Source organism: Geospiza fortis, unplaced genomic scaffold, assembly GCF_000277835.1.
Source record: "Geospiza fortis unplaced genomic scaffold, GeoFor_1.0 scaffold31, whole genome shotgun sequence".
Taxonomy (NCBI): Eukaryota; Metazoa; Chordata; class Aves; order Passeriformes; family Thraupidae; genus Geospiza; species Geospiza fortis.
This window is the reverse complement of record NW_005054483.1, coordinates 1,081,897-1,094,208: the sequence shown is the minus strand read 5'-3', so window position 1 is coordinate 1,094,208 and position 12,312 is coordinate 1,081,897. Positions and strand designations below refer to the sequence as shown.

The 12,312-nt window shown below is 49.3% G+C and overlaps 1 protein-coding gene across 1 annotated transcript in view; it reads left to right on the top strand.

Moving 5' to 3' along the window:
* BCR (BCR activator of RhoGEF and GTPase) overlaps positions 1–12,312 on the top strand; it is a 98,235-nt gene that overhangs the window by 63,784 nt on the left and 22,139 nt on the right. Inside the window, 5 exon segments of the mRNA XM_031063173.1 lie at positions 4–38; positions 386–526; positions 9,153–9,274; positions 10,470–10,638; positions 11,882–12,001. Of these exon segments, the coding sequence (XP_030919033.1) occupies positions 4–38; positions 386–526; positions 9,153–9,274; positions 10,470–10,638; positions 11,882–12,001 (587 nt within the window).

The following is a 12,312-nucleotide window of genomic DNA, read 5'->3' as shown; positions in this document are numbered from 1 at the left end:
CAGTGGATCGGGTGACCCGCAGCACACTTGTCCTGCATGTAAGTATCTGAAGGGGAGTTTTCAAACTTTAGACCCCTGTCCTATTTTCTTTGACCTTCACATTTCCCATGGAGCTGCAGGATTGCAAAAATAAACCTGTTGAGCTGCATAAGAGCCTCTTCCCTTTACACCAAGGAGATGGAGTCTATGGGTAGGATGCTGCTATCTTTGCAGTGATGTCACCAAGAAGTGCAGGGTATTTTTATCTTTATCTAGAGATAAAGCCTTGCTCTCATCTGTGTGAAGAAGCTGGAGCATCTTGTCCTACAGCTCTGATTAGCGGTGCTCGAGCTCTCCTGCCATCCAGTGCTGCCTGTGACTGTGTTGTCTGTTTGTGTTCTGTCAGGATTTGCTCAAGCACACCCCTGTGAGCCACCCTGACCATCCCCTGCTGCAGGATGCTCTGCGGATCTCACAGAACTTCCTCTCCAGCATCAACGAGGAGATCACTCCTCGCCGGCAATCCATGACTGTAAAGAAAGGGGAGGTGAGTGTTCCTGTCTTGTTATTTTCTCAGTTTCTAAATACTGGTTATGTCTTTTCTGTAGAGCTGACTAGGAAGTTATGCTCTTAAGCTGTTTGTTGCTAAGATACAGTTTATCCAATGTCCTTGTTCTCTAAAGGATGTGGTACAGCTCCCTCTGTTTTCTGTTCAGAATGCAGTTTAGAAACCAAGAGAAGTATGATTAGAGTTTTGTCCTTAACATTGTGATAATCATTTGTCATACGTGATTCCCATGATGCACATTGCCATGCACTAAATGGATTTGTGTTTTACCTGCAAACTGAAACCAAATGGGAAGCCTTGGAGGAGAAAAAGATGAGGGAACATCAGAAGTCATGAAAAATTAGGAAAAGCTGTTTCCAGCATCTTAATTTTCACCATAAAATTAATTTTCTACATCTTTATTCCAAAGGAGAGTGTTGTAAATATGACTGGAAAGCAAAACAAATGGAATGGGTTGGGAGTGCCAGAGAGATGATTGACTCCTGAGAGTGTAATATAACCCTTTTCAGCTCTGTAAGGAGCTGGACTGCACCCAGAAAGGTCTGAGATGTGCAGATCCTCCACCTGCATGCAGTGTTGTGCAGGGAGACCACGGGGCTTCTCTGTGGTGGAATCTGCATTCCTCAGTGGCTTGATTCAGCTGCCTCATAAGTCCATTAAAAAGGGATTCAGTCCCTCCTGGTAAAGAAAGGCCAGGACTGGCAGAAGGGTTGAGAGAGGGAAGGGTGTAAGAGATTGGACACAGAGAGAAGCAGCTCAGATAGTAAAGGTGCAAGAAGAGCTGTGGCAGCATTCCAGACTGATCAGCAGTGACCCAAATTACCCTGTACAAAAATCTCTTAGAAAGCCCAGGAGATTGTTAAGATACTGTGAACCTTCGTGATTTATTCCCAAATCCTGACAGCTAAACATACTTGCTTTTAGCTGTTAAACTGATTTTCAGCTGACAAAAGGTTTGCTGGAAGCTGCAGTTCTGGGAATTTGGTGCACTTTGTCCTGCAAGTCTTGCTCATTGTCTCATTTTGTCAACCGAGGACACATCCAGCTGAGAAAAGGAGAGGCTGAGGCAGAAGCTGAGCCATCAGTCACCAGTGCCTCAGTGACAGGGGATGGCCTCGTTAAAGTGGCTGCTGATGGAGTCATAGCAGAAAGCACAGGCTAGAATGCCCCTCGCAGGGGAGGGAGCAGTTTGTGTTCTCTGGTTGTCTGTCAGCATCTCCGTGAGGGATGCAGGCTCTGAAAGGTGTCATGCAGAATCCTAATGAGGAGCCAGAGCCCAGGCAGAGGAGGGGGCTTAGGAGGATGATCCTGCTGATGGCTTTTTGGAGCTGTGTATTTGTCAGATCTCAGAAAGCAGGAGGGGAGGCACGGGCTCAGCAGGCCTGGTCACACTCTCACTGTTCCTGCAGTGACTCCAGGTATGATGTGGGGAGGGAGCAAGAGGACATACCAGAGGAGAGGGCTGTGGGTGTGCTAGGGGGGACTGAGAAGCCTTTGTGCCCTTCCTCACTGCACACAGCTTTTCCTGAGCCTAGGGAAGAAAAGGACTTGCCTTCCACTCTGGGAATCTGACCATGAATATTTTCTTTAGTCATTTGGCACCAATATCCCACTTCAATCAAAGCAGTAGTGCCCCAGTTGAACCCTCTGTGTCCTGACAGTAGGTATGTTCACTCTCCATATAGTAATGCAGAAACACAAATCTGCTCCCAGCTACTCTGTGTGGGTTAGTGATGGCTGTTCCTTCCTGCAAGCTGCTCAGCTTGGGGTCATAACTGGGTTTTGTTTATGCCTGTAAATCTTTCCTTTTCTACTTATCCTTTCCTCCCACTCGCCTTGCTGGTGCTTCCCCCGGGGTGACAGGACAGTGTGTGGATTGCATCTCCTAATTGACTGCTCTCAATGCATAATGCATTTTTTATTTTAATGAATCACCAGCTTGCTTTGATGGCTTTTTTTCATTATTTGTCTTCCTCCCATTGAAGTTTCCTTGGTGGAAAGGAAGGAGGGTAAAATAGCCTTTTCCTCTCATGTATTGCTTAGGTGCTGATCTCAGTTATCTTTTTTCACAGTCCTTGCCTTTTATGTGGAATATTTTTTCCTTTTGAGTGTATTGTGGGGAGGAATCAAATCTCCTTTGCCAGCCTCTTGCTCCAGCTCTTTTTTTCAGGATTGCTTTGAACTGGGGGAAAGCAGCCAGTTGTTAATCTCCCTAGTGACAGGCTGCTAAGGAGGGGAGTGCAGGTCAGGAGAGAGTACAGGCTCATCAGCACAGTGTTGTTCTGTTTTGCAGAGGTGATTCCCTGCTTTGGGAGCAGTGACTCAGCCTGCCCCGCCTGCTGGGCTCCCTGTGTGCTGCCAGGTGTCCATCCTGCACTCCAGCCCCCCAGTTCTGCTGGGCTCCAGAGGCTTTGTTCTAATCTAGACTTATGCATAGGAACTGGGAGGTTTCTGTCGTGTGGTTTGATTTGCAGGGCTGGATGAGTATTTCAGGTAGTGCACAGAGATGGGAACAAAGGGAGTAAAATCCCTCCTCAGAGGGCCAGAAGGATCTGCAGCAGGGAAGGCAAGATTGGTGCAGGGAGCCTGTGAACAGAGGGTTTGGTCCTTGCTGAGTGTAGCAGACTTTGCTGAGGGCCACAGGACAGAGGAGCCAGCAGAGCCTCAGCCCCAGCCTGGCAACACAGGGGAGCCAGGGGGGCATCTCAGGCCTTTGGGGTCTGTTCCATTCAGCTTGATCCACCACATTCTCCTGCTCCCTTATTTTCATCCCATCTTTCTACTTTCATTGTTTTACCTTTTTTACAGTTTTTTAATGAATTATCTACGGGTATCCACTTTGCTAACCCTCCAAAGAACCAAGCAAATGCATGGAGGGGGGGAGGGAGTCTAAGTAGCCCTGTGCTTTGTGCCTTGTGAGTGGTGGAGTCACCCAGCCCTTGGGGGCATGGAAGAGGCATCTTCTTGTCACTGCTGATCCTTCTGCACCACTGTTGTCTTGGTTTAAACAAGGAATGAGGTTAAGGTTCTGCTGGGGATGGTGCCTTAGGGAAGAAGGAAAACAAATGCATTGGGGGAAGGATGTGCCACTGTTATGTGCAGGAGGGCAGTAATAACCTTCTCTAGTCTTGTTAACAGAGCAGCTCTAGGTACTGCATGTTGGGCTTTTTCAGCTAAGCCCAGATGCAAATGACTGTAGTGCTTGTAGTGCCTGCCAGAGGTCAAGGCTGGTGTTTCCAGCTAATTAATTTGTCTAAAGCAGAAATGAATGAAACAGCAAAAAATTGCAGAGTTCACTTGAGAGGTGGTGGTCCCTTTCTTGACTGCTGCTCCTCTCATGCTCTTTGCAGAGTGTTGTTCCAGGGCAGTTGAGACCAGCCTGAGTGTGGTGGCTGCCACTCTGCCTTGCCTTGGCCAGGCTCTCCCACCCTCTCTAAAGTGTTCATACTGATGTTTGTGTGATCCTACAGCAGCACAGAGGAAAGGAGCCTGGAGTTTTGGGTCACTGCTGGTTGAGTGGCTTCATGTCTGGTCTCATCAGCACCAGTCCAGACACAGGGGAGCTGACAGGCAGCTTTTTTTGGGAACAAGCCCAGTAGATCACATCACAGATCTGCTTGTGCTACTGTACACCTTTGTCCTTGCCCTGGAGAGGAGAGGCTGCTTGGCAAGCTGCTCTACTGTTTCTAAATCTGGTTTTAAACTGCAGTCAAGGGACTGGCTAGCATTGCCTTAGGCTTCTGTTTGACTTTGTAGAGGACCAAGTGTGTTAGAGAAGGGAAAGCACAAAGGACGTGTGCAAGGGAGCAGAAGTGCAAACTGAAGCCTTTGAAAAGCTGGAGGTGCAGCTGAGACACAGCCGTGCACAGCGTGGGGCCTGGTGCCTGCTGCTCCTGGGGGCCTTGGGCAGATGTTGGCAACAGAGCACTCAGAAATTATCTTGGCTGCTTCACACTCTGTCTTACAGCTGGAGCCAGAGAGCTCCTGGTGACAGGAGCTTTGGGAAGAAAAAAGAGGCCATTAAAATGCTCAAAGAGCAGCCAGTTTAACTCTCTAGGCAGAGCATCCCTTTTTTTTTAATTTTTGCAGTGCTGGTCTTGCAACACACACACGCGAGGAATCATTTTCTTCCTACGCTCTGCAGAAAGCCAAACCACCTCTTCCTCGCTGACATGTGCCAATACCCATCTCCTGGTTTTCCCCTCCTCCCTGTGCCTCACACATGTCCCAGCCCTTCCTGGGGCTCTCACCCACGCACGCTGCAGGCCTCTGCTGTCAGCACATGGGATGAGCTCCTTCCTCAGCACACAAGTGGGGAGATGGCCTTTTGTGCAGCTGTGGGGCTGCCTGAGTAGGTTTTTTAATTCCACTTTTTGTCATGTGCCTCAGACAAGCTGGCCACACTTCCTGGAGTTAATCAGTCTGTGACAGCAGCAGGATTTATCATATGCAAACAGCACAAAAACACTGTAGGATGAATAGATGAGCACACAGGTAGTCGTGAGCTTGGTTGCAGAGGAGGGGAAGATGCTCAGTGACAGAGGTAAGAGGAGGAGGAGGACAGCAATAGGCAATCCAAAGAGGATAACCAAGCTCTGGGAAAGGTACAGGGAGAGCTCTTTTGTTCAGAGCACTGAGGTGGGTGGGAGAAGAAGCAGATGAAAACATGCAAAGAAACGCAGGGCCTGGAAAAGAGATGTGGAACTTATATTGCACCAGTAGAGGAGCTTTGCAAGAGCCACTGAAGTTAACAGCACAGACCTTGTGTGAGAGATTAAAGATGATCCTAATTCACTCTATTATCAAGATTTTTCTCCCACACTTCCTGAAACATCTTTCTGAAGCTGAGCTGAGCTCCTGTGCTGGACACCTGCCAGACTTGGGGGCTGCCTGTGGAAGAGAGGGGGTCACTCTGCCACTTTCCTGCTACTGTCACCCTATCACCCTAATCTTATGTTCTCTTGGATGTGTATTTGGTGTTTCTGTAGTCAGTGTTATTTCAGAGTATTTTAGGAAATCTTTAGCACCTTTGGTTACTTTAACAAACGGAGTAACTCTGGGAACAAGACAGAGAGATGGTTTCCCACATGAGAGCTATTATATGTCAGTACAGCAGGCTCACCCATCCAAAAACCTTTGTGTTTCAGGAGACCCCATTTAACAGGAAGGAATAGCTGTTGGTGGCCCTGGGTGGGAGGAGTTGACCAAACTCTTGGTTCCAAAACTGCAGAGCTGAGGTGGCACAGGCCTCTGAGTGGCACAAGGCCTGTCTGAGGGGGCTGCTGGCTCCCCCAGGGGGAGGAGAGGATGGGCTGACTCATGTCAGGAGGGTCAGGAAGGTGCCCTTTGCTCCCACACGGTGGGGTTTGGCGGGGATCTGGTAAGCCATTGGGAAATCCTTTTATTGTTTCCCTCTGACCTGCTGAGCCTCCCACAAGATGACTCATGTGCAGCAAAGGATGTGCCCCTTTGCTGGAAGTGCCCCTCCTCAGCTCCACGGATGCTGAGCAGCCTGGGGCATGCCTGTTTTACCCAGCCCTGATGAAAGTTCTTTTTTCCAAGAAAAGCTGGTAGTGAGGAGAGATTTCCTGACTTGATCCACAAATGTTTTCTCCTGTACTCTCCTCCCCAGATGCTTGGTTGCTCTTTTGGCAGTTCACCCCTGCTGCTTGCTGGAGGGACACCTTCCCAAGTAGCTCCCATGAGCAAGGAGATAAGAAGAACGAAAGGTTCTGGGAAGCTCCATGTTTCTCTCTGACTGACTGGAATAAATCTCTTTCACCTCTTTCCTTCTGTTCCAGCCAAGCTTAGGAAGTACAGGCTTGTCCTTTTCCACCCAGCTCTCCTTGTGGGACTTTTTGCTGCCTCGGGGTTGCACTGTGTCTATGTGAGTGATAGGATTTGGTTCCCAGGAGTGCTAACCCAAATGAACTCAGTGCCACCTCAGCCCCAGATGGGAATGAGAAGGTTGTTGGGTCATTTGGCATGGACTGGCTGAGCTTTCTGCTCAGGTTCTGGGGAGATGTGCTCTCAGCAGGGTGCAGGGCTGGGGCCCTGGCTCATCTCACACACTGCCAGTGCCTGGCAGAGGCAGACAGAAGGTCAGGTCAGGACTGTGCCCTGTCAGTGCCAGGCAGGGAAAGGACAGTGCCACCTCCTGCTGGGGAGCAGAGATGAGTAAGCTGTGAGAACATCTTTACACCTACGAACAATGAGCAGAGGTTGAGCTGGCAGCAAGCAGCTATTCTCATTGCTCCAGAGGAGCTGAGCTGATTTGCAGTGTAATTAATATGCATCAGATCTAGAAACCTGAGATCAGGGGTTTGGCTTGCTCAGAAAATATCTTTCCCTGCTTATTATTATTGCTCCCAAATGAAATTCTTTGCAGGAGTGGAGAGTGTTCTTGTGCTACTGACAACATACCTCCTCCTGTTTGTTTATTTATTTTCAAAGCTCAGTGTTTCTAGTTTCCTGTCTGGTGCTTGCTCTCCCAGGCAGGAAGGGAAGGCATGCTCAAGTGCCCATCAGCAGCAAAGGCAGGAGTGCAGGCAGGAGTTCTCTCCAAAAACACTGAGAAGAAGCCAGGACGATCACACCCACCTAAAAATAAACACTAACATATGTACAGGCCTTTGTGAGCTGAATCACTGCTGGATGCCAGATCTCCCCAGAGTCCTGCCCAGAGATGGTGCAGCAGTCTGCCAGGGAGCACCCTTGCTTCCTGCAGCTCTGGGAGAGATGCAGCTTTTGCTGCTGTGCTCACAGATTTCCAGGACCTTTGTGTAAAGGAAGGCAGCACCAAGATGAGCTGCTGACACTGCGCCACGTGCTTTTGCAGGTAGCTGTGGTGCTCATGTAGCTGCAGACAGGAAAATACAGGCTCCTAGTCCCTGTCAGGAAGTGTAGGGTGCTGTAGGACAGCCTGTGGAAAGAAGAATTATGTCTGCAAGGGCATTTCTTTGTCATATGTTCCTTGCCATGATGCCTGCTAGGCTCAGGACTGATGTGGTTTGTTTTAATTTGGAGAGCCAAGATGGGAAGAATGGTAGGCAGGAGGAGAGGCAGCATGGGGGTTTGCACTCCCACATCCTTGGCAGGGAACGCGTTCAGGGTTTGTTAAATCATGCAACAAACAGAACCCAGGGGCATCACCTGAGAAATGGAGGCACCACTTGTGGTGAGGGTGTGCTGGCCTTGCCCAGGGGAGCTGCTCTCGTGATGCTGCCCCTGGAGCCCTTTGTGTGTGTGTCAGTGTGGGGGTCCTGGCCATGGGGCTGGGCAAGGCTGGCACTGAGGCAGCTGGGGAGGTGCTGGTGAGCCCTGGACAGGGTTAGCAGAACTCTCCTGTCTCCAGCCACAGCGCTGTCTAGGCAGATGTGGGATGTCTGATATGTCACTTAGGGATGGCAGAGGAGCATCCTCGTGGCTGGAATAGCAAAGGAAGTACAGGTCAGGGAAGAGTTCCTTGGCATACCTTAGCATGTGTGGGGAGGCTGATGGTTCCTGCTTGTACTGGCTGTGAAGTGAGGCAACACTGACAGTTACACGTACTGGTGGAAATAAAACCTGCCCAGAGCTGAATGCCCTGACTTCTGCCTGAAAATCAGTGGGAGGTATCTGTTCCAGGTGTTCACTGAGTCCTGCTGATCCTGACAGCACGGTGGAGGACCTAGGCACAGAGCAGGGCATGAAACTCCTGTGGTGGTCACTGGAAGGAGCACACAGCCACCTGTCTACGTGCCAGCATTCCAGCCTTTTGGGCTTTTAACTATGGAGTCATCTGTCCCACCCCTCCCCCACAAGGGAATTAGGAAAGCAATGTTCTGCCTACCAGTGTGTGCCCCTTCTTTGGGAGGCTGTGAAACTCTGTGGAACTAGAAGCAAGATTAAAGGCATCATAGTTGTGCAGCTTCTTTGCATCTTCTAGGTTTGGGGAATCTTTATATGATGTATAAAGAAGATTCCAATAGGCACGTGGTGAGGGTACATCCAGATGGTCCTTTTAAAGCACAGGCTGATAAGGGACTCCTGAGAAGTTTACCAGATACACATGTTCAGGAATTATCCCTTAACAGCACTTGTAATGAAGAAGCAGCCATGGCGTTCAGCTGTTAATGTTGACAAAGTTGTTCTGTGAATGGGAGAGGAAGGAGTCGAGGAGAGCTTTGCTGTCCCTGCTGGGGTGGCTGAAGCTGCTGCAGAGGCTGGGAAGTGACTGAGAAGCGGCTCTGGCAGAAGCGGTGTGTGCTGCTCTCTGCTGGCTCGGGAGGGGACGATCCCCTGGCGGGGATTCGGGGACTCTGGAGCTGGGCAGTGACTCACAGCCCTGCACTTGGGCTCAGGAATGGGTGATGGAGAGAAGCCTGAAGTCTGACCCAGCACCAGGATGGGGGAAGATGCATGGCTCTTTCTGCCTTTGGAGAGAAGGCTGCAGCAGGGAGCAGAATTGACAGCAAGGAGTATTTCAGAGGCTTTTTTGTTTTTCTGAATTAGACAAATGTACTGAAGTTGCTCTGGTAGGAGTCAAATTTAAGGACTGTGTTGCCCCAGTACCAGATTTGGAGCTGGTATTGCACTGGAACGTTTTTCCTGTTTTTTTCCCCAGCACCGGCAGCTGCTGAAGGACAGTTTCATGGTGGAGCTGGTGGAAGGGGCTCGCAAGCTACGCCATGTCTTTCTTTTCACTGACCTCTTCCTGTGTGCCAAGCTCAAGAAGCAGATTGGAGGGTGAGAGTTTCCTTTTGGACTTCGTGCTTTGCACCTTGGCTGCAACAGAATCCTGGGCTTAGCCTGCAGGCCTGGGTAACCATAATGCACAAGAAGTAGTTAGATAAGAAATGATCAGCAAGATAGGAATGTTTGCTGTATGAGATCCTGTCTGAGTCCTGACCCCTCAGGAAAGGTAATTCCTCCCATCCCTGCCCTGAGCCTACCTAGGAGAGCAGGAGATGTTGTAGCTGCTGGTATTCTGGACAAATGTCAATCATTTTTCTACTTTCCCTTTCTTTTAGTAGGTGACATTCTTCACTTTTTTTTATGACTAGGGTTGTTAATTTTGGCTTTGCAGCTACAGCCTGTTAACAGTTTTACAGAAAAACATCAAAGGTGCAGTAAACAGACTATGTGTAAAGCCCAAAGTGCAGTTATTAAAGCAGTTTTGCTGACAATTTTCACATGTGAGGGGGGAGAAACCATTACCAATGCACTTGCCTCAAATAGGGCTTCTCTTCATTTGGTAAATGTTCTTGGGGAGACATCTCTTATCTTCTTGCCCTCCTCAAGCAAAAAAGTTATGTCTGCCCTTTTCAAAGCATGTGCTTGTGAGGAATGAACCTTCAAAGGAGTGGGACATTCCCAAGAGTGGATGTTCCTGGTAGCACAGGTGGAGAGGGAATAAATGACATGAAACACTTAAAAAGTGCTGCTTATCCTGGTGAAATCCCTGGAGAATGGCAGCTATAAGCTGTAGTTTCTCTCCCCTGATTGGATTACACAGAGGTTTGTATGCATTGGCTCACCTGCCGCACCTTGGGCCCAGCTTGGTCATGAGAGACTCAGGTTCAGATCCCAGGGGGTCACCAGGTCACAGGTGTGGCACAGCTTTATAACTTTGCCACACCAGAGGCTTCAAAGAGAGAGCACACAGGACTAAAATTGTCTGCAGGAGATGGATGTGGTTCCTTAGGATGCAAAGAACTAGGTAACAAAATGAGTTGCCTTTTCATGTTCTGTAGAAGTTACTGGCCCTGCTAGGCTGTCTTGCTGAAAAGCAGCCTGTTGCCAGACTTTTTCCATATGGGAATCACATAAAGTTGGGCCAGTATCTGCATCTTCTGCACTATAGCAGGGAGGAGCTTGTGGGAAGGACTGGGTGTTGTCAGACATCAGTAGCAGTAAAAGGTTTGGACCTCCTGCCTTTCAGAAAAAGCCAACAATATGACTGCAAGTGGTACATTCCTCTCACTGACCTCAGTTTCCAAATGGTGGACGAGTCTGAGGCAGTGCCCAATATCCCACTGGTACCTGATGAGGAGCTGGATGCCATGAAGATCAAGATATCCCAGATCAAGAATGACATCCAGCGGGAAAAGGTAAAGGAGTTGAGCACTCCAGGGCAATCAGACACAGGTCTGTGCTCAGAGGAGGTGCTGGGGACAGCTCTCCCAGGGCTGCAGTGTGGGGAGCCAGGCTGCAGCAGGCTGTTCAGCGGGGGCTTTGCTCATCTGAGTGCACAGCCTGGGTGGTGCTGCCCTGTGAGGAGGCAGAGACAAAGAGACCCTGTGGTTGTACCCAGCAGCTCCTCTATTCCTGTGAGCATCCATGTGGAGGGCAGGGATCTTATGCTGCAGACATGAAAAGGACTGGGAGTGTTATTTGCCAGTTTCTGGCTGTTAAATTATGATCCTGCCAGTGATTTTGGTCAGAAGCCATATACTCTTGAATTTTAGCAGGCTCAGTTATGCCTTTGAAGCTTTTTCCTGCTTCACTGATGTCAAGGCAGCAGCAAATGCATAGAAAGCAGCAATTATGCTGACAGTCAGACATGGACATGGTGTCTCTGGCCCAGGCTTCTCTTTGCTTGCAAGATATATTTTCTGAGAGCTGTTAGATCCCAAACCTTCCTGGAGCCTAAAAGAGAACTAAGAGTTTGAACACTGTTGGTATGTAGGGCAGGATATGAATAACATTAATCATGCTGTGGGAAGGTTATTCCCCACATTTCCAAAGAACATGCTTCTGCCTCACAGACCTGGCTGGCTTTCAAAGAGGGCTTCCTGGAAAAAGTAAGATATTAGGAAGAATTGTGGAAGCTGTTTACTCAAGCTGCAGGTGTCTAAGGTTTGTGCTTTGGTGCATCAGTGCTAAACAATACACATGGCTGGGTTTGGTAATGGATTTTATCCAGGAAAAAATGTATTTTTAGCAGACTTCTGATGAAAATGGATCAGTGGGTGGTGAGTGGGAGAGTTCTGGGCAGCTTCCACAGAAGTTCCTTAGAGTCTCCTTAGTTAAGGACACTTGGAGGACCTGGCAGTGCTATGGCTGGCCAGTGTCATGATGCTAGTGCAGCCTCTGGAACAGAAAATACAGGGTACAGCTGGGACAGCTGGAATCAGGGAACAGTGCCCCATCCATGTGTAGAGATTGTGCAAAAACACCCTTCTGAGCAGCTGGGAGTCCTGTGCATCCTACTGACAGCATTTCTTCTGCTCTGGGGCCATTTACCTACTCACAGGGTAGAGGCTGTGGATTTCAAAATAGCAGTTTGTGTAAATGAGAGTAGATTTGAAGAATAACACATGTCCTCTGCTCCCTCTCTCCCACACCCTTCAGAGAGCCAATAAAGGCAGCAAGGTCATTGAGAGGTTGAAAAAGAAGCTGTCGGAGCAGGAATCCCTCCTCCTGCTGATGTCTCCCAACATGGCCTTCCGCGTGCACAACCGCAACGGCAAGGTGAGAGCACCATCACCCTCAGGGCCAGAGATCCTGGGGGCTTGTGTCTGTGACTGCTCGTGCTCCTGCACAGTGAGGGCTTTGTGGCCTCTACTGTGTGTCCTCAAAGCACTTCCCAAGCAGCAGCCACCTCACCCTTGCTGTGCCAAAGCTTATGATGGCATCCTCTAAGGCTGTGATTAATTTGCATTCAAGACTGGCATTTAAGAAATAACCATAGAAATTAATCCCCTGTCTCAGCACCAGTCCTGGTGCAGCTTCATCAGTGTCTAAGCCTGGGCTGGAGGCTTTTGGCCTTCCTGGTGCTGCTG